Consider the following 23137-nt stretch of genomic DNA (forward strand, 5'->3'; position numbering starts at 1 on the left):
TTTCAGTTACCTTCTAAAAATACATATTTGGACCTGTCTGGCTCTCTTGATTTCTTACTTGAACTAAACAGCTTCCTAACTGAGGGGCTGGTTAACTTTCTCTATAAATTACCAGACAGTAAATTATTAGGCTTTGGAGACCAAGCTCAACTCTGCTGTGGTAGTGTCATACATCAAACATCATGAATAATCCTGTGTCCCAATAAAACTTTATATATGAATGTATTATTTTTAATGTGTTAGAAAATGCTGGTTTTTTTTTAATGTTGTTGTTTTTGTTGTTTGTTTAAGATGGAGTCTCACTAAGTTGTCCAGGCTGGCCTCAAACTCCTAGGCTCGAGTGATTCTCTTGCCTCACCTTCCCCAGAAGCTGCTGGGAGTACAGGTACATGCTACTGCACCCAGAACAACACATTATTTTCATTTTTCCCCCAACTATTAAAAAATATAAAAACAATCCTTAGTGCATGGGTCATACAAAAACAGATAATGGTCCAGATTTGGCCCAAAGGGTATAGCTGCTGACCATAGCCTAACTGATCTTGTTTCCTTTTATCAACTCTCCAAAGTCACTCTCCACATTGTTGTCTGAGTTAGGATCACAACACAAAAAGTTGATCATATTAACAACCTGCTTAAAATGCATCAAGAACAATCAATCAATTACTCTTAGAATAGCCAAATCTTCAGAGCATAGCCTACAAGTCCTCTTGTCACTAATCTCCTTTTCAGTCTTATCTCTTATCAAACACCTACCCTGATTATAGAATTTATGTTCTCTCTCATCTTCATGTCTTTGCGTATATAGATTCCTCTATCTGTGACATTCACCTCACCATTTTTCACCTGGAGAATTTCTACCCATGAACTTATTTATCAAGATTGTTACCAAATATCTTCCCCTTCCTATCACCTTTCATTATCATCTTTCCCTGATTATCATCTACTTCCAATGCAGAAAAAGTCAATTCTCCTTTCTACATGTTCACGTGGTAATCTTTACTTCTAGAATTTCACTATTGTCACACTCTGTTATAAATGCAATATGAACTGCCTCCTTTTGTTGAATGTGAGCAATGTAAGGTTAGAAATTGAGTCTTCTTATTCTCTTTAGGCCAGAGTCAGAGTACTTATAAGATCATAGATGCTTACTAAATATAATAAATTAAGTGAAAATTATACTTACCTATTGGGTCCTGCAATAAAGGCTAAATTTCCATTTTCCCCTTTAAAATCCAATTTAAGCTTACATAAGGAGAAACACTGAAAGAGTAGAAGACTGTTTTTTTTTCAGAGTGTTGTAGAGATTTCTACTTCAGTTTAAAATTTTTTTTGCCCCTAAAAATTTGGATTTTTATTTCACCATTACTTTCTAATGTAGTTTTCATATTCAATTTTAAACTTTGTTTAGAATATGCCATTTAAAATGTTTGAAACTGACTATTTGTGTGGGAGTTATATATTTCAGCTGGTCCACACTGAAGAAAAAAGATGCAATGGTTCTCATTTACACACCTGGGTATGCTGAATCAATAAAGAATGTCGAGGTCTAGCAAACTCTTTAAGAAAACAAAAAAAGCATTTCAAAAATATTTAACCCAACAACAAAGTTATATTTTCAGTTCTAAGGAGAGATATGTACAATACCTTACATTTTAACAGTCATCTTTAAATTTATAAATATGGATTTTACAAACCATGAACATTAAATACGAAATGCTTACAAAAAAGAGTATTGCACTTAGAAAATCAGTAATTGTGTTTTATTTCCTATAAAACTAGGCTTAAATTTTTGTAGAAATAGTGTAAATACAGCACAACAGAAAAAGAAAAAAAAGCTTTCTACAGAACCAAAGCAAAACAGTTTTTCTTAAGAACAAAGGAATTAGTTACCACTCGTCCATTTTCAGCAGTTGCTGCATCTTAATATGCTCTACTTGGAAGAAATTGATCTTGTCAAACAGCACAAATTGATACTGCTCAGAAAAACTCTCTACAGACTTTAACTTCAGAAATTAACTCTCTGAATAAGAGAGAATGGCAAAAGGGGCAAAACTAGCATTAATATTTATTTACCGAAGCTGAGCTACACTGAGACATTAAAAGCTGTCCTATTTCTGTGGGTCAGTAGTGTTTAGCACAAAAATGGTTGGTTCTCAGTTGAAGTCTGACAGAAAAGAATAGACATCTACATTATCATGATGAAGTAAATTCTGAAACTACTAAGATTAAATGGCTATAGGTACTATGTTAATATTATTTTCTCAGTTTCACAGTGATAATAGGCATTAAAAGAAACTATTCTGTAGTATTAAGCAATGTTTACTCTGAAAAGTGTTATATCTATTGAATTTTTTTTACATGTATAAATGATTTTTTTATCTCTTTCTTTCATCTCTTTTTCTTTTCACTGTTTAAATAGGGAAGTGTCAAACATTTGGATTATTATCATAACAAAATGTTTTTAACAAAGTTTGATTTTAACAGAACTGGAGGCATCTTAACACTAACCCAAAACTTTGGGAGGTTCACCAACCTCTAGAATATTTTTTCTCCAAATGCAGGCTGTTCAAGTGGTGCTTTTCTCCATCTGTTATCATACCGTGCTCAGAATTACATTGTCATATTTAATGTAAAAGGGATCAGTCCCCTTTCATAGTTTAAATTCAACACAGTACTATAATTGGAAGACCAGTGTTTTTCTATTTTATAAACTAAATCAAATATCATAAACTTACATGTGTATTTAGACAAAATTCTCTCTGCAAACTGAAAAACTCTAAGAATGAATAAACCCAAAGGCTTGATCTGAAAACTGAAAAACTGTACTAAAACTCAAAGTGAGAAGAAACCACTTACATGGTAAAGTGATATATCGACTATATTTGAATTTTTCCCTTTGTGTATTTATGTATGTGCATGTGTTTGTATGCTTCCAATACAGCAAATTCCCAATGCTTGCAACCTAGAGAGTTTTATTTTAATCTAGGGCTGAGCTATATGTTTACTAAAGTTTACAACAATGATGATCACATTGCAAATTTCATGGTGGAAACAATGCAATTTGAAACTTCAATGGTGTAAATATGATCGAAATAATGATTTGACCATGAATAGTGCCAATTGATAGCATCTCTAAATTTACACCTCTTTAAGATGCAGATCCTTATTTTGTATCAGCTCCATTTCAATTTGCATCTTAGGATTTCTTATGCTCGGTGCCTTTCACTACTGACAGTATCTCATTATTTTCCTAAACATATTCCTCAGATACTTCATTTCAACATTTTTATTAGACACAGGATTAACAGGAGAGGAGTGGTAGTGGTAGAAAAAAATGTCATTTTGCTTGTATTGATAGAGAATCACTTAAATATTTGAGCATGGTAAATGAAAGGTTTTGTAATCTATCAGTAAATCCCTGCCACACTTATCATTCACATGTCTGGGTGTTTTACTTACCACATCTCCACTTTTCTTAATATGCTTGAAAGCTGTGTGTGAATTGAATGACTAAGACTAACTCTAACAACTGTTTGGAAGCCTGTGGCAAAAATCAGTGGAATGAAATCAGTGCTGGGGTGCGTAATGGGATTAAGGAGTACCTGGTGAGGTGCAGTTGGTGCTCAGATTCGCCCAGCAGTTCTGTTAGTTTCAGGCACTCCTCTCTGGCCCGGGCTGCCTTCTGCTGCTCCTGTTCCATGTGCTGCTTGCTTTCACTCAGTTCTAGTCTCAATTTCTCTATTTCCTTAGGTAGAGATAAAGGGTGGGGGGAAGCATGTATATCAAATATATGCACTTGACTTCAAAATTAGATCATTTTTATTTTTACCATGAATTTTAATGTGATGAAAAATTATTAGAAAATTTAGGCTAGCTTCTGTTTTATGACAAAGGAAATTTGCACATCCAAAAAGGCACATTAGTGAGGATTTTTTTGGATTGTAACATTAAGATTGATTCTTAAAATGAAATGATTAAATAAGAGTAGTCAAGATGAATAATCAGCATTTTCATTCTAAAGCTTATTCCCTTTAAAAAGTCATTGGAACTTAAAAATTCATAATCTTTAAAATGTAACATTTTTTGTCTAAGAGATTTGATCAGATACATGTCATAATTTATATCAGATAAGTGACTTTTTACTGTGAAAGATAGATTGATGGTTTCATTTAGATGTTATAAAAACAAATATAAAAATATTTTAGGTATCTTTTAGGAAAACATGAGGTATAGAAGAAGGCATCATTATGATACTGAATATTATTTGGAAAAAATAATTCAGCATGAGAACCTTTGGCTTACAAGAATATGAGACTTCAGAGCTAAAATAATATTACAATAAAATTTGCATTTAAAAACACAACAAAACATTCTTAAGACTAATAAATGAACATATAAATATATGACAATTTATATAGCTTATTGTTTGGTTTCATGAATAAATTACCCTTAACACTCAAATATTTCCAAGCAGAAATATCTTAAATAGAACACAGTTTAAAGTAATTTACAAATTTAAGTAGAAATATTTATCACAGAGCAGCTATAAAATTAAGGAAAAGAAAATAGAGCTGAACATTTAAAAATATTTAGTCTATATTACAACAAAACAAAGTTAAAAAAAAAAGAGCAGAAACATTTTCAAGTTCAACAGAGAGCAAGGAGTAATTCTGATGCATACAAAAAATGTCCTTTTGGAAAACAAAATTATGCTTAAGCAGAGTATTTTAAACTTACTGTTTAAATATATTTTTAAAAAATTTATGTCATTACTCATTATTCTGAATGATCTCCCACTATAATATAAGATAAACTAAACAATTCATTATATTTTTTCTTAAATTTGTAATACTGTATTCAGTTTATCCCCATCAAAACTACACATTACCAACAATCACTTATTACAAGTTCTCAAATATTTTTTTTTAAAACCTATGTAATAATGAATGTGTCACTTTCATCCAGGGTAGATTTCCTATATCTTTCAGACCAGAATACTAAATAAAATTGATTTATTTCTTTAAAATATTTTAAATTATTTAAGTTAATACTAATACATTTCTAATCTCATAATTAAATATAATTAAAGATATGAAAACTTAATGGAAAAGTCTATTAAGTTTTACTTGCCTAAATGGAATTAACAAAAGCAAAGAAGTATAAAATCTGAATCACATGTTGACTTTAAAAGTTCAGGAGTCCATCATTAAATTTTTTACACAGTTCTATTTACAAGAAACTGTGCTAAATACTATGATGAACTCAGTATCAATCTCTATACACATGATTTAACAAGGATAAATGAGACATGTATACACAAAAAGACTATCAAAATACAAGTCATAGAGACAATGACAAATGAATTATAAAGAAAATTCATGCCAAATGAGGGATAAATTTGCATGGACAAGAAAAGTGAAAAAGTAAGAGTACAAAAACTCATGGAATGAAAGCTTACATCATATTATGAAAGGTGTTGAAGAAGAGATTAGTAGAGCTATACTTTTCTTATAAATAATAGGAAATACTGCTGGGTATAGTGGCACATACCCATAATCCCGGTGACTAGGGAGGCTGAGGCAGGAAGATCATAAGTACAAGGACAGACTCAGCAACTTAGGAAGCCATTGTATCAAAATAAAAAAATAAAAAGGACGTAGGGGTATAGCTCAGTGGTAAGGTGACCCTGGCTTCAATCCCCAGTACACAAAAAAAGAAAAGGTATGCAATATGAAAAAAGCTGCACTTACAAATTGGATCAATATCTATGATCAGTTTAAGGTGGCAAGTAATGGTAGAAGGGAGGCCATGAAGAGATAGTTTTAATATTCCAGACAGGAAAAGTAGACTTTAAACACAAATTTGAAGAGAACATGGTGATTTTATGGGGGGAAAAAATGGAAAGGCAGAATGTAGAAAGAGACCAAAGATGACTTCAGAATTTTGAATGGAGGGGATACAAAAAGAATGATAGAAATAGAAAACATAAAACCCGAGCTTTCTTAAAAATAATAAAATAAGTTTTGAAACCACTGTGCAATAAAAGTAACATATATATCTTAGAGTGGTAACTAGGTTTTAAGTATAAATCAGCTGCTTTCTTATTCTCATGTAATAAAAAGTCAGAGGCTACACTAAAATCCAGTCAGAGATAAAGAGCATAGGTCCAAGAGCCAACACAATCAGGTCTCAGACATAGTTCTGACACTTTTTAGCTCTGTGACCTCAGACAAGTTGCTCAAATATCATACATTCTTCAGCAGAAAATGAAAGTGATAACTGCAGCAAGCTCCAAAGATGCTGTGAAGACTGAATAGGATGACGAGTACTTAGCAGAGTGCTGAACACATAAGAGATATGAGACAGCTAGTATCATTATTACCACTGATTTCTCTCCCTATTTAAAATATCTTTCAAGACCGGCAAAAGGATAAGTAGAAAAAATGATCTGCCTAACAGTATCTGACTATCCTTAATAAGTCATTGATTTAATTCAATAAAATTTCTCCTTTGTTCCCTCTACAGAGCATTATTTTGGTAAAAAAAAAGAAGAAAACTTTATCTATTATAATTTTAAAATGCAAAAAGGCCTTTTTGTTAGGAAGATGGAAAATTACTACCTGCTTCTGATTATCCATGCCAGAAAAACAGCTTATTGGTGCAGATAATCAAAAACCAACAAATAATCTAACCAGCTGGACCAGGGCTCAACACTTACTCCCTGTGTCAGGAAAATCTGCCATGGCACCAACTCCAACAGTTAGAAGAGAAATCTCTTGCCAGAAATGCCATGCTCCCACTGGCAGGATAACCCCTTGCCTCACCCAACTAGGTCAGGGCTGTTTCCTTGGCTATGTATGGTGGCTCAGGAATGAAAGACCAACAACAGTCATAGGCCAACTGTATGTTACTCTCAAAGCACACTATTAACCTGCATGTCTACAATGCAGTTTTACGTCATTATCCTTTTGCCAACTGGGCAAGGGAGGTCCAGATAGCTCTGTATCTTACCAAAAGTTATTCTTCAAATCATGAATAGATTGGCTGAAGACATAGCTTATTGGTAAAGCCCTTACCTAGCATGTACAGGACATGGGTTCAAGCCCCAGTACCTAAAAAAAAAATTAGTATAGCCACCAGAACAGCTTAAAGTAGGAACTGTTAAAATTGGTTAGGAGAAGAGTACCAGGAATGGGGCGTGAAGAAATGGAGATTGATTACTGTTAATATTTTTCCACACTGTGGAAAGTTTTTTCTTAATAATGGACATATGTGACTTTATTTTTATTATTGATTAATTTTTCTTACTAAAGTAATGCACCTAACATGAGCTAAATAGTACTCAATTTTTCATAGCAAAGAAGAGCAATGTCTTTTAGCCTATCTCCAAACCTAATCTCCAATGGCACATTATTAACTGTTCTGTAATTTTTCTTTATATTTTTAAATGATATGCTTCTATTGCTATTTTTTGATTTTGCAATATTAGACATTATACATCAATTTCCTATATTAAAGGTGACACAATTAATTTTAGTATGTGCTTGTAGTCCCAGCTACAAGGCTGAGGCAGGAAGACCCCTTAAGTCTAGGAATTTGAGGCCAGCCTGGGCAACAACATAATGAAACCCTGTCTCAAAAAAATAAATTAAAAAAAATTTTAAAAAAGGAACAATTAAGGTCTCTTATACCAGCTACCCTACATATCCAACTTATGCTCCCATATAAAATTTTTGGTTAATCATTAGTCAGTAGTTCATTTACATTATGATTATGGAAAATTTGCTCACTACTAAGATGAGCATTACTTTAATTTTCCTATATTATTTCTGAAATTAATTACCTAGTCTTTTGTTTTATCTTGAGAAGGGGTCTTGCTATGCTGCCTAGGCTGCCCTTAAAATCCTGGCCTCAACTGTTCTCTTCCCTCAGTCTCCCAGGTAGCTGGGACTATAAGCATGTGTCATCATACCTGACTATCTAAGTTTTTGATAGTTTATTTTTCTAGGTAACTGATATTTGCCCCCAAAGTATTCAAACAGTATTGCCAAATATGTATCAATAATATTTTTTCAAATGATCAAATAAGGATAAACTGTAAGTTCCTTTATAACCATCTCTCATGTATCCTTGGTGCTTTATGTCTACTTTTTTTGATCTCTGGCTTGTGGCAAGTATTATGTGTGTTTGTATGTATGGTAGAGAAAGATTGAGCTACATTCTCAAGATAGCTTTCATAAGAAAGGGTGCAAAAAATACATTTTGGGGTATATTTGTATGCTTCAAAATCCTGTTATTATATGATAAACTCAATAATCTGGCTTGAGCATAAAGTTCTATTTGAATTAATGTTCACTTAGGATTTTTAAGAAACTACTCCATTGTCTTCAAGATTCTAATATTATAATTGAAAAGCACTATATTTTCTGATCCCTAATACATTTTTTGTTCCTAGAAACTTTCATAGTTATCTTTTTTTTCCCATGATTTAAAAAATTTTACTATGTTAGACCCTGGAATAGGCTCTTTTTCATTCTTTACGTGTTGTTTTCAATGAGTTCTTGTCAATCTAGAGGCTTATTTTCCTTAATTTGAAGACAGTATCTTGTATTACAATTCTAAAGTTAAATTTTGATACCATAAACATTAAAATTTCCTCTTCTATAACTCTAGATATTAGTTGTTGGCCTTATTGGATGAATTATCTAACTTACTTACATTTTTCAATTCTTTGTTTTTAGATTCTAACTTTTAGAATCTAAGACTTCACTTACTTCATCTTCCCAACTGTCTATTAAATTTAAGAAGAAAATTATACGATATTTTTCATTACCATTTACTATTTCTTGTTTTTATGGATCCTTTTACATAGCATACTATTTTTATTTTATGGATAGAATATCTTACTTCCCTATTAGAATCTATAGCATTTTAAATTTCTACTTATCATATGTTTACTCTGTTTCCTCCAGGTTTGTCTTAGTTCATTTTCTGTTGCTAAAATAGAATACAAAAGACTAAATAATTTATAAAGAAAAGGGGATTATTATGGCTCTTGGTTCTGGATGGAAATCCAAGATTGGACAGTAGCATCTGGTTAGGGCTCATGGTGAGAAGTGGAAAGACAAATGGGCATGCAAGAAGAGAGATAGAACACAGGGGGCAACTTGCTTTTTTATCAAAGCACTCTTATAATAATTAGTCCAGTCTCATGAAAGCAAGAATTCATGTGAGAAAAGCATTTATCTTTTCATGGGGGAAGAGCCCCCACTCAAACACCTCCCACTAAGCTCCACATTCCAGTACTGCTGCATCAAGGAAGGTCTAAATCATAAGCTTTTGGGGGACACAGTCAAAACAAAGCAAGATACCTTTTATTCCTTCCCTGTTTGTCTATTTTAGGCACTCTATTGTGTTGTAGACTTTCCTCAAATACATGATGATTCCTCAAAAACATAATGATTCTTGACTGTACTTTCATATTTGAAAATTAAGCTGTGAACAAAAGTGTGGATGTACTCAGTTTGGGTAGTTTGGATTACTGTTCACTAAGGATTTATTCGTATTTCCCTTCCACTGATGGCAGAATACAGTATCTTTCTATATCTTTCCCGCAATGACTTTGGGCTTAGTCCTATGATTTCAATTGGCCAATAGAATTTTCATGGCTAAAATATAAGCAGATGTCAGAGATGTGTATATGGTTTGGCTTTGTTTTCCTATTCTGGTAATTCTCTATAAGAGGAACATGCCTTGTAGCTGTTGCCTCTTCAGCTTGGACCACAGAGAGAATACACATGGAAAGGAACCAAACTCAACCATAGCCCAGATAACCCAATGACCCAAGACCTAAAGCAGGCAAACACAGCCGCCAAATCTCAGTTGTCTTGTAGGCTCATAAACGTGAGTATAAATGATTGCTAATGTAAGTCACTGGGTTTTATCAATATAAAATTTTGATCTTAAAGCAATAGAAGTGTTACAACTTACATATCGCCTTGGAATTTTATTTGATCTTTGAAACAACTACATGAAATATATAAGATAAGTTTCCCTGTTTATATACATAAGAAATTGAAGGTCAAAGACACTGAATGATTGTCCAAAGAAATATACACAAGCTTTAAACCAAATCTTTTAACTTTATTGCCTCTACCAGACCATAACATGAATTATGCAATGGCTTTCAACTTTTTTTTTTACCAAGCTCAGTGGTAAGAAATCAATTTTGCATCACTATTCATAGACACACACACACACACACACACACACACACACGTATAAATGCAACAAGCATTTCATTCACGAAATAATACCGATCCTTACTATGTGACATGAACTCATAGTTTCTATTTGTTCTTATTCTAGTCTTCTTCTTTAAAAGTTTCTGGCTTCAATCTATAAAATTGATTCCACAATCCTGTAATTTTAAAAGTATTCTGCACTATGTATGATTTAAAATATATGTATTTTTACATAAGCTAAATTGAAAGAATGAGTTTCATTAAGAGAATGTCTATTATACATTTCTCTTTACTTTCTAGGAATAAATATCCAAAGAAATAACTGCAAAAGTCATTTGAAAAATTATATATTACCTTAAACCTAAAGGATAACTTTGCCTGGAAAGCAAAAGAAGCATAGCAAGAATTACAAGACACCAAGAGTAGTTATTCATCCCTACTACTAAATATTATGTGACTTAAAAATTGTTTACCAATTTTAATAGAGGGTGATTTATTTATATGAGAGAAGATGGGAATGAGATAGAAGAAAAAATTAAGGCAGTTTAAGAAGACTGGAACCCAAAAGTCCTTGCACGATTAGAGGAAAGAACTTGTGATTTTGAAGCTGAAAAATTCTGATAATGTAAATTTATCAGAAAACAATTTTAATAGAATTTAATAGAATATATTTTAAAAAGTAAGGTAGTATATGATACTGAAAAATGATTCATAATAATCTATCATTTGGGAAAGGAACAACAGTTTCTATCATGTCCTCTGTGAATAAAAAGAATGTAAGCATTGAAAATTTACAACCCACCAGTTGTAAATCCACTTTAATTAATTTGTAGATGTTAAGATCAATTTTTATCAAATCATTTTTTTTTGTCTAGAGATGTATTAGCTACCTGTGACTATTTACATTTCAGCTTACTAAAAAAAGAATGTTTCTTCAGTTGCATTAATCATAGTTTAAGTAGCCATATGATGATCATGGCAACTATATTGGATATTAGAGGTATAAAAATATTTAATCATCACAGAAAATTTTATTGGATATCACTGGTATAGCATATAAAAAATTATTTCTAAGACTTTTCAAACTGGACTCTTGACCAAAGTAGAAGCAGGGGAGAATACTGTAAGTAGTAGTCATTTTAGAAATCACCAAAAGCGATTATCCTCTCTAACTGTAGCAGATGGAGAAGGATGCAGATAACCATTCTAGAAATCTTGTTCACAGCTTTCATTGTTGATGGCATACAACACTGATTTAATATGTTTTTATTGTGGGCCTAGTAGACACAATGATATCAGCTATCATTTTTGAGTACTTAACTACATTCCAGGCACTGTCTTGAATTTTGTATTTTAAAATCTCATTTTGTGTTCATGACAATCTTGTAAAAATAAGGATCCTATTTCTGTTTTACAGATGAGAAAACTGAAGCTCACAGATGTTAAGTAACTTATATAAGATTATACAGTGTCAGAGCTGGGATTCAAAACTGGGTTAGGCTGATTTTAAGTCCCATAATCCTTCCATAATACCATATTCTCTCCCTAAACAAAACTGATATAATAAAAAATAAAGAGGAAATGACATGACATCTGCTTTCTAAAACGTTGTGGTCTACAATTTGCCATAGATAGAAGACACAAAATAACACAGAGATATAGGGAAATAATATAACTCAGATTGTCTGGATCAAATATTGTGCTACTTAACACAAGGATTTCAATTGCAAAGCACTGGTCATGGTTCACTTTGAAGAAGCATTTCTCCATGATACTTTAGGGTTAGTGACTTGAAGAAATCTCCGAGGTCAGCCTCAGGTCTCACAGTCAACATCTTTTATATCATGACTCCATACCAGCATGAGTCAACATGGAACTTGACCTTTTAGTCTTCCCAAATATGTAACATTTTTGTGAAAATTTGCAGTTTTTTAATTGCTTCCAATAGAACTACTGAATCAACGTATACTCTGAGGAAATACATTTTGAAGAATTTAAAAAAATAGTTTTCTTTGCATAATGTTAAAAGAAGTAGCATTAACTGATCACTTAAAATCAAAAGCACTTACTCATAGTTAAAGTAGCTCTCAGTCAAAACACATGTTCAAAACAGATGAGATGGGACTATTGTAGGAAAGCAATGCCTTTCTAAAACTGTGTCTAGAGAAGAATTGAAGACATTTGATATAAAGTTGATTTTATATTGTTACAATATGGCAGACTTTTTGATTCAGCCAAGTTTACAGCACTGTTCTGTCATACTGGGGGATTCAGTGGCAAAAAATAAGAATGAGTGTAGCTCTGTGGTCAGTTTACATGTTCAGATGATAGTTCTATTCATTTGGACTGGTTCAATGGATGCTTTATGCATATTACAGGCAGATAAAGTGCTTGCTTGGTATTCTTGTGAATGTAAGTTTTTATCACAGATAAAATATCAGGCCATTCATAAATTTCATGTTTTTTTTTCTTTAAAAAAGAGGTGCCCTGAGGCGACCTTAATTCTATTATGACCAAAAGGGGAAAATATGAACAATATTCGAGGCATTGGATGCTTAGACACTTACACTGTTAACACCACAGATACAGCAATCTTGACCTTTTTTGTCTGTTGATGTTTTAGTATTGTTGGCAATGTAAAGGAACATTAACATAACCCTAGGTGAGCTAAAAGCTTAAATGAGATGTAATTGTTGAAAAACTATAAAAGAAAAACAGTGATAAAGTTTTCAAATGATTCACTGCAAAAGAATTGATAAGGTACTATGAACATGGCTAAAAGTGATGGGGATAACTGGATTAAAATGGATAAGGATGACCCAAAATTGTGGATTAAAAATTGACATTAAAGAAGACAATGTTGAAATGAATGGAAAATTCTTAAAGTAATAAAGGAGTCTAATTTATAAATCTCCTAATTGTTGATCATACCATTTATCAACTATCAACAATGTGGAGTTTTATCTGAGAATAGATATTGCCTTGGTTCAATACCAGAAAATTCATTGAGAGCAGAATTATAAAAAGACAGCCACCCATCACTTCAGAAACACACTTACCTCTTGCCCAAGTTGAGTCCTTTGTTCTCTACTTTAAAGCTCCCTGTTTTGCTCTAGAGTTTGATGCCAATGGTCCTCAGTGGATACAACCTCATATCACCCTGCTATGTTGTACATTTCAACCTTCATTCATTCTTATTCTAGATTCAGATGGTTCCTAATTAATGTTACTACTATAGGAATATTGGAGTAATAGTAAAAGGGAAATGAAAGATTAGGTGACTTTGTTCATTATTCAACTTAGTGGGTTTTAACTGGGATGTGAATCTACTAAACCCTTGGTTAGTAGATTCCACAATACAAGCATACCTCTCATGGGAGGAGCATTCTACAAAACCATACGTAACTTCATCTAAGAAGCAGGTATAATTTTTTATACCAAAGGATCCCCAAATATAAGCCAACTTGTTTATATGATTATAGTCTAAATAAAAAGCAATACAGGGGCTGGGGATGAGGCTCAAGTTGTAGAGCGCTCACCTGGCATGCGTGCGGCCCGGGTTCGATCCTCAGCACCACATATAAACAAAGATGTTGTGTTGTGTCCGCCAATAGCTAGAAAATAAATATTAAAAAATTCTCTCTCTCTCTCTCTCTCTCTCTCTCTCTCTCTCTCTCTCTCTCTCTCTCTCTCTCTTAAAAAAAAAGCAATATATCCCAACCATAGAAGTAAAGCTATGTGAATTAAAAATTTAAGACTGTATGAATACTCTAATGTGGCAGGAATTCATGGCACCAAATACAGAAAAAGATCAACCCATGCAAATCCATTGAGACTATTAAATTATGATCAATTTATGAGATTTTTATAGTTATTTTGATCGTATAGAATATTTACTTTTCAAGCTGAATTTAGAAGCTCCTGAGATGAAAGTCTACTATAATGAAATATACCGTTTATTTTAGTAGTAGGAATTATCTCAACAGCTTCACCAATAATTTTTGTTCTACATTTATAAACATCCTAGAGGTTAAAGGGATCAGTTTTTCTTCACTACAATTAATGGGAAGAATGAATTGCTTTTTTAATGCTTGTGAAAATCTTGGTATTTGTCTCTATAAACGTCAAGAGTCTGCTAAATGGCAAAGATAACAGCTTCCTAACACCCCCAACCCCCAGCTGCAAGTTGAGTGCATTGCTGACACCTGATTACTGGAGGACTACTATAAGTAAATATTAACATTCTACAAGTAAATATGTCCTGGGCATGTTGCTCAATCACTTACAAATCCACCTATTGAACTACCGTCCAAGAGAACATTTCTATATTTTGTTCATAACTGTGTCACAAGAACCATGTTAACGGAATCAATAAAGTACTCTGGATATCTGGCAGGTCCTTATTTGACAAAGCTGGTAAGGTAATCCTGTGAAATCTAATCTTCTTTGCATGCCGTAAAATATAGTATTTTATGTTTTTAATACTATATTGAAATATTTAAATATGGTAGTTTTTATGTTTGTGTAGAAGATACAACTAAAGAGATATTAATACAATTCCTTTGCTTAGTGTACATATAAAGGAACTCTCCATGTTACAACTTAAAACAAAGCAAGGCTCAAAACAAATAACAATCTGGGTTCCCACTTTCTAGTAGGAAATTTATGTTGGAAATGTACTCAACATTCCAATTTAATAAAAGGAGAAACCCTTTTCTACTTAAAACGCTAATATATAAAATTAATTTTATATACATATACTTATATATAACATCTAAATACACAGATGTTAAAATATATATTATACATAATTTATCATATGTGCATAAATGAACCATATGCAATATATTTAAATTAACTTATGCTATATAATTGTAACCTTTGGAACATTAGTTTAAAAAAAATGAGCCAAGAAGAAACTGTGACTCCTCCTACTCTTCCCTGAGAATGGGCCAGCCATGATCCTTTGGCAGAGAGGCAGCAGGGGGTGGCTAGTAAAGACAACCCCACTGTTTGCAATGTGAAAGTCACTGATGCAAAGGTATCTTTGTGTTTGCTAACACATTAACACAATTCTTTTTTTTTTTTAATAGCAACTTTAAATTTATGTCCTGTTTAAAAACAAAACAAAACAAAAGGTTACATAACTTTGCTACAGTAACTACACTAAAAAGAAAAGTAAATCTGGAGTGGTTTCTCTTAAAATGAAGTATAATAGAAATAGGAAATTCTGTTTTCTGGTGGGGCATCCCCATCTAAAAAGAACTGTGTTTTCAAAGGTTAAAACATTGTTTTATATTCTTTTTTTCTCTCATAAGAGGAACAATCTAATAAGTACAAAAGGTGGTTGATAAAAGTTACCAAAGAAAAGCAATGCATAGTTACTTCCAAATCAGGAAACATATCACAGAATCATAAAGGGAGTTCCATTTCAGTTGTTGACTTTTGTCACCATATGAAACAAGTTTTATCGTCAATTGAGAAAATCATCCAATGCAAATATATAATGATTCCAATTTAGGAAAGCAAACTATTAATTTATTTCCTTAAAAATTCCTTCTCTTAAGGAAAAAATTTCCTTCCCAAGCCCTCAGTTAAACACAATAAATGTTTTTGCATACATGCTATATGCCTACTATGTGCATTTTATAGACACACACATATATACACACATTCCAAATAGTCAATATATATATATATGCACACATACACATACATATCGATTTACATGCATACACACATTTATATACAAATATATGTACAATAATCAATTTGTTTCACCCTTCTCACTGTGTTACATTGTTATTAAAATATAAACTGATTCCCTATTATTTTGATATAAAAGCAGATATAATATAGATGCAATATGTCATATCATTCCCCCCTCAAACTTTTAATCATCTAGACTACAATAAATAACAGAAATCATTGCCACCAGTTTAGTTCTTGTAACAATTTAGAGTGGAAATTGTCTTTTAAGACAATCAATATTAAGCCTCTAGGATTCATGTTAAATTAAACCAAACCATCAGTTTCACATGATATTACTATATTTTGGAATTTATTTATTTTATATCTTTATATTAAAGCTATCAGTACTTTTCAGTAGAATAATTCTATTGAAAATATCAATGTTTTCCAATAGAATATTTCAACTGCTACTACATTAAAATAAAAATTAACTTTGTTCACATTGATTACTATTAATTACGGTGTTGCTACTGCAGCATCCCCATGTGTAGAAATAAAACTAAATGTGAAAAATAAGAGTAAATATAAAAACCACACTAAAACAATTTAATAAACAAGAGAAAAAATAGGCATCTCAAATAAGATACTTTAACTATCCACAAAATCAAAATAAATAAGTTAAAAATATTGCTCTTCTGATGTCATATCAGATTTTTCCATAGGAAAACTTTATAAGAAAATGTAAATATATAAAGTTTATTATTTATTTCCAGCTCTGAAAAATCTTTTTTGATTATAAATTTTATTAATTGTTTCTCATTGAGATGAAAAAGTTTAAAGGATAACAAGAATACTTTTCATAACTCTAAATCAAATAGTCTTTGAAAAAAATTGTTCAAAATTGATACACTATTACCTCAAATGAATAACAGCCTAAAGATTACTGTAATGTGGAATTTCAACACTTTCCTATATTTTTCATTTATGCTTCAAATACAATATTCTCTCAGATACTATGATTATATTTATATCAATGTAATATTGAGGAATGCTTTCAAAATCAAAAAAATTTAAGTGTAGTTATAAAAGTACTGACAACTACAAAAATCACAATTTGTAAAGAAAGCTAAAAAAAAAATCTACCATTTCAATAGTAACCATAGTCTTCAGTTATGGTATCAGCTATTAAAAGTTATTAAAAAATCAGCCAATTTACTCTTAACCAGAAAAACAGGCTTTTCTGGCAAAACTATATTATCTCCTAGGTAATGCATAAATTTTTATAGCTTTTCTGTTACTACAGATTCAAACTCCTAAGAGTTTTATTCATCAGTAACCCAGTGTTACTTTTGTAGGAATTGTCTGAAAAATAATTAAATAGTCTTGAAACATTGAAACATTGGGGTTGTATTGTACCTAACTTACCTAACTTTCAATACTTATAATATATATATATATATATATATATATATATATATATATATATATATTAATATGACAAAATACCTCTTCCTGAAATATTGTGTAGTTATATTTTTTTATAAAGTGTGCTTCTACTAAAAAGGTTCTAAAACATTTGGGAATGAACTCCCCTATTTACATCAAGAGTTTGTTTGTTAAATAAAAATGCAGGCCTTTAGCAATAAACTGTACATTGCCTAGTATGCACATGGCCTTGAGTTTGATCTCTAATACCACTAAAAGAAAGAAAGGAAAAGGGAAGGAAGGGAAGGGAAAAGGTGAAAAAAAAAGGAAAGGAATAAATTACACTTAGGGACAGATCACACTCAGTCATCTGCTTAATATATCCTCTTATTTACTGATGAGAACTCTGGGATTCAGGGAGATCAAACTACTTACTAAAGTCAAGTCCACTCAACTGAAGTAAAACCCAAGCTCTAACTCTTTGTTTGTACTCATTTTTCTTCAGATGTGAATTAAAGTCATATCACAATGCTCAATTGCAAGCATAAACAAATTTCTATTGGCAATAATTAATTTTCAAATGCAATAAAGAAAACACATCATCTGTTTCTCTTTTGACAAGTGTTATTCAACAACAACTTTTTTCTTTTTGCTCTGTGTATTCTCTTGGTTAAATTCTGTCAATCACTTCCAATCTGATTTAAGAGTAAAATTTAAGATTCAGCCTCCTTTTATTTTTTAAAAAAGTTTCATAAGGCACATGATTTCTTAATCAAAAATTTTCTTGGGTTTTATTTTTATTAACATAACTGTTTGGTGCTAGTGCTGGGGCAAAATAAAATGTTTCTCTTATCCCCAAACAAGAAACCTCCTTGACGATTTCTCAGTCTTTCACTTTAAACTGAATGATTTATTTTATAGAAAGCCACATTTTGATTTTTCACTAAATCAACTTCATACAGCTGAGTAATGGAAACCCCTTTTATGTACTGGGGTCACTTAACAGTACAGACAATGGAATGCAACACCTCCTCTTCTCTATACAGATATACTGGACCTGAGTTCACCTCCCTTTCCACCTACCAAGTTTCTGTTACTCCTTGGTGTACTTGATTACAGATAGCATCAATGTCAATGCTCTGGCTCTAAAAACTTAAAAAGAGTAGTAGAGGCAGAGTATTCCTGAATGCATACCTAAAACACTCAAATCCACAGGCTTTAACCTGAACGCTATTTCTTGGAAGCAGACTGTTCTGACCATCTAAACAGCATGTCTGTATTCAACTTACCTTTTAGCTGTTGCTCTGCTTGCTGGTGACACAAATGAATCTTCTTTCACTGGAAAACTAGACAATTTAACCTTATTTTTAGAAGGTTTTCACCAAAATTAATGAGATGTTCTTATGTGAAGAGGGACTAGCAACTTTTAACAACAAAACTGGGTTTATTTATAGAGACATAACTGATTGAAAAAAAAATCCTTCTGTACTGAAACATGGTGTACGTGATCTCACCTTATGGGGAGTTTTTAGAAAATTCACTTTAGCTGTGGGTTATATAAATATTTCTGTAAAATTCTATTTGAGGAACTTAAGAATTTATTGTACTTGGTCTTAACTCAAAAATAACCTATATTTTCTAGCTAATTTTAGCAAGTGGCTCCCAAATGTGAAGTAGATGCTTTAGTTAATATTTTGAGCACAGTTCTTTTAAATTAATTGCCTCCATAAAGGAATAAATTCATTCATTCAATTTATTGACCACATATTCAACCATAATACCTAATTTATGTATTGTCTGCCATCAATGTAATCTGTCATGTGGCTTAATAGTACCTAAGCACACTAATTATACATACTAGGTTTAAAAAAAGTTTTTTGATTTGACTAATATTATTTTGAAGAAGGTAAAAAGCCTGGCTTTTAAACAGGAGAGCAAATATATTGGTTCTTAAATATCAGTTAAAACAAATCATATATAGGAGAGATTAGAACATATTAAGCTATATGACATCTTTAGCTATAGATCACAGGACTCTGCCCTGTTCTTCATGTTATATATTGTTTAAACTGCGTTAAACTTGTCCTGTCTAAACAGGACATCATGCATATGCTGAACAAATTTGCCTATGATATAAACCTGTGAGGAGTAATTTTACTATGGTGACATATCTAAAACAGGATCCAAAAGGGTTTGGTTAAGCTAATATAACAGACCTAACTAAAATGAGCAAGTTTTAGAGAGGTAAATACAAATGACTGTACTTACTAAACCCAATTGTAGGGCACCAGATATGTGAATTAGGGGTTTTAACTGAATTTATGTACAGTAAAATTCACAGTGAGAACTCTGATGTGTTAGCACATAACAATGATTATGTGTCTAATAAACACAAAATCCAGGCAATATCAGGCTCTGAAATGAGATTAATGTGAGCTTCACTGATAGCTGCACTTTCATATACTGGTCAAGCCATACCCAAAGTATCATATTTAGTTATCATTGTGATTTGAGAAAGGAACTAGATAAAAATGAAACATAGCTAGAGGGATGAAAAAAGAGATTATGATTAAGAATCCTAACAACATTAGTAAAATGGCAATTCTTAATACTTGTTGAGCAATTATTATATACCATGCATAGTTCTATGAGGTTAACATATATTACTTTAAATTTTACAAAATCCTATAAATAGGAATTACATTTATCTTCATTTTATAGAGAAGAAAATAGACATATTAAGTAGCTTATACAAGCTCACCAGAGAGTAGGTAGTAAAATGAGAATTTTACTTTAGACAATCCACTTTGGGGTCCTGAACTCTTGGCCACTTACCGCCTAGCCATCCATTCAATTACTTTGACCCTAATTGCATGCTAGGCACTGAAGTAAGGAATATACAAGTGAATAATAAGTAAGATTCTTTGCCATCAATTTATATTCCAATAGAAGAGATGAGATTTTTTTTAGCAAACAAATAATAAAAATTAATAATGAGTTCAATAAAGGAAGGAAACAAAGTACTATGAGAGAATAACAGGTAAAATTTGTATCGGTAGTACAGAAGTTGAGACTTTTAAATGAAACTCAAAGAGCAAGAGCTTGTTAGATAAAGGAAGAGTGGGAGAACATACAAAGTAGATGTTTGTCCAAAGGCAGTTCTAGAAGCTAAAGGAAAAAAACATTCAGGTGCCAGTGAATAGAGTCAGAGGAAGATGGGTGAGACGAGGACAGAAAGACAGCAATGGTCAGATTATGTCTGACTATGAAAAAAAGTTTGAATTTATGTTTCTAAATGCAAATGAGAAGCCACTGCAAGTTGTTTAGTGGACTAACAATATGATTAATTTCACATTTTGCTTTTATTAACATGTCAAGAATTGACTGAAGAGGAAAAACCTTCATGAAGCTAATATTGTGATGGGGTAAGACAGATGATTATCCAAGTTAATGAGTTAGGGAGAAATATGAAACATGAAGAGGAGAGTACTAGGGAAGAGAATACTAAGCTCATAGAAATTATGTTTGAGTCATTACTTGAAGGCACTAGTCTAATAATCCATGAAGATTTCATGAGGTATAATATTGGCCTTCTGCATAAGATACAGACCCTGATTTTAAATACTTTACAGCCACTTCTGGCAAGTAATTTCAATTTTCTGGGCCTCCATTTTTCCATATTCATCTGCTGTTACCTCCTTTTCCCCCCTCACTATTGGAGAGACGACAGTGCATTTTCCTAGTCACTCTTTTGCCCAAGTGGCCTTCCCTTCCCACCTTCTCTGCTCCTCCATACTAGGTTAATATGTGACTTTTATTATACAATAGTTTTTCTAATAAAATATTTTTTATAAAATAGCAGCCTTATTGATATAATTCAATATCATAGAATTTATCCATCAAAAGTAGACAATGGAATGCATTTTTTTTTATTCACAAAGTTGGGCAAACATTACAACAACCAATTCTGGAACATTTTATCACCCCAAAAGAAACACTGCACCATTAGCAGTCATTCTAATTTGACATTAATCCCCTCAGCTTTCATTTTTCTTGGGTATATACTTAGGAGTGGAATTACTGGGTCATGGAATTACTCTATGTTGAACATTTATTGCCAGACTGTTTTCCAAAGCACCTTCCCTACTTTACAATCCTACCAGCAGCACTTGAGAGTTCTAACTTCTCTACATCCTTTTCAACAATTATTAGTCTCTTTTGGATTACAGCCATCCTAGGAGGTATGAAGTGGCATCTCATTTTGGTTTTGGTATATATTTCTCTGATAGCTTATGATATTGAGCATGTTTTCGTGTGTTTATTCACTATCTATATATCTTCTCTGAAGAAATGTTGATTATTTGCTTGTTTTAAAATTGAGTTGTATTTAAAAAAAATTTTTTTTAGTTGTAGATGGACAACAATGCCTTTATTTTATTTATTTATGTGGTAATGAGGATGAACCCAGTGCCTCACATAAACTAGGCAAGTGCTCTACCAGTGAGCCACAACCCCAGCCCTAAAATTGGGTTGTCTTTTATTATTAAATTGTTAATTTATTTTATATATCCTGATACAAGTTCCTTATCAGATACATGATTTACAAAAACTTTCTCCCATCCTGTGGATTGTCTTTTCATTGTCTTGATAGTGTCCTTTGAACCTTAGAAGTGTAGGGGTAATGTTCAGTTTATTTTCTCTTTTGGGTATTGAGCTTTCCATGTTATATCTAAGAAACCATTGCTAACCCAAGGTGACAAAGAGTAATAGCTATGTATTTGCTATGAGCCTTTTAAGTTTAACACTTATACTTATCTTTCCATTAGTTTTGAATTAATTTTTATATATAAAATGAGGTGGGGAATCCAACTTCATTCTTTTTTTCTTTGGTGCTGATGATTGAATCAAGAGTTAAGCACATACTCTGTCATTGAGCTCTCCTAACTTCATTTTTAGTGGGTATTTAGTTTTCCCAGTGCCATTTATTGAAAAGACTATACTTTCCTTATTGAGTTTTCTTATTATCCTTGTTGAAAAATCAATTGACTACAAATATGTAGAATCTTTTTGACCCCTCTCTTACTAGAGGAGGCCACCCTCTCCACTTAGCTGTCATTGCATTTAACCTCCTCACCAGTTTATAAGAGTTGTGAGAAAAAATAAATAAATAAACTTGGGGATGGGGCACTAGGGATTAAACTCAGGGGCACTCAACCACTAAGCCACATCCCCAGCCTTGTGTTGTAATCTATTTAGAGACAGGGTCTCACCATGCTGTTGCTGAGGCTGGCTTTGAACTCACAATCCTCCTGCCTCAGCCTCCTGAGCTGCAAGGATTACAAGCGTGTGTCACTGCACCTGGCCAATAAATGTATTTTATTTCTCATTGAAGACCTTGTGCTTATTTATATGTGACATAAAATATTATCAATGTCTACTATTTAAATAGATGAATGCATAGAAATAAGATAATTATCCTCAGCTTACCCACAGTTGAATCATCTATAAAATGAGGAAATGAACTAAGTGATTAGTCTTTTTGGCTCTTGTACATCAAGGCATCATTCTTTATTTTCTGACACTGTCTCTTCAATCCTTTACATATGGCCATCGAAATAGGAGAGACTAAAAATATAAGTTGCCTTCTTTAAAAAAATTATTTTTGCAGTTCTGAGGATCAAACCTCAGGGCCTCTCACATTTTAGACAAATGGTCTGCCACTGAGATACATCTACAACCAACCTCATAGATTTTATTGCTGTAGCTTTTAAAAA

General features: G+C 32.2%; 1 protein-coding gene across 18 annotated transcripts in view; it reads right to left on the reverse strand.

The window, feature by feature from the left end:
- Positions 1-23137, reverse strand: part of Sdccag8 (SHH signaling and ciliogenesis regulator SDCCAG8) — a 232880-nt gene that overhangs the window by 113961 nt on the left and 95782 nt on the right. For all 18 annotated transcript variants that reach the window (XM_040277165.2, XM_021727202.3, XM_078022972.1 and 15 more), the window contains one exon: positions 3606-3748. In XM_040277165.2, the coding sequence (XP_040133099.1) occupies positions 3606-3748 (143 nt within the window). The remainder of the gene's footprint in view (positions 1-3605; positions 3749-23137) is intronic.

Source organism: Ictidomys tridecemlineatus, chromosome 10, assembly GCF_052094955.1.
Source record: "Ictidomys tridecemlineatus isolate mIctTri1 chromosome 10, mIctTri1.hap1, whole genome shotgun sequence".
In the NCBI taxonomy this organism is placed as follows: Eukaryota; Metazoa; Chordata; class Mammalia; order Rodentia; family Sciuridae; genus Ictidomys; species Ictidomys tridecemlineatus.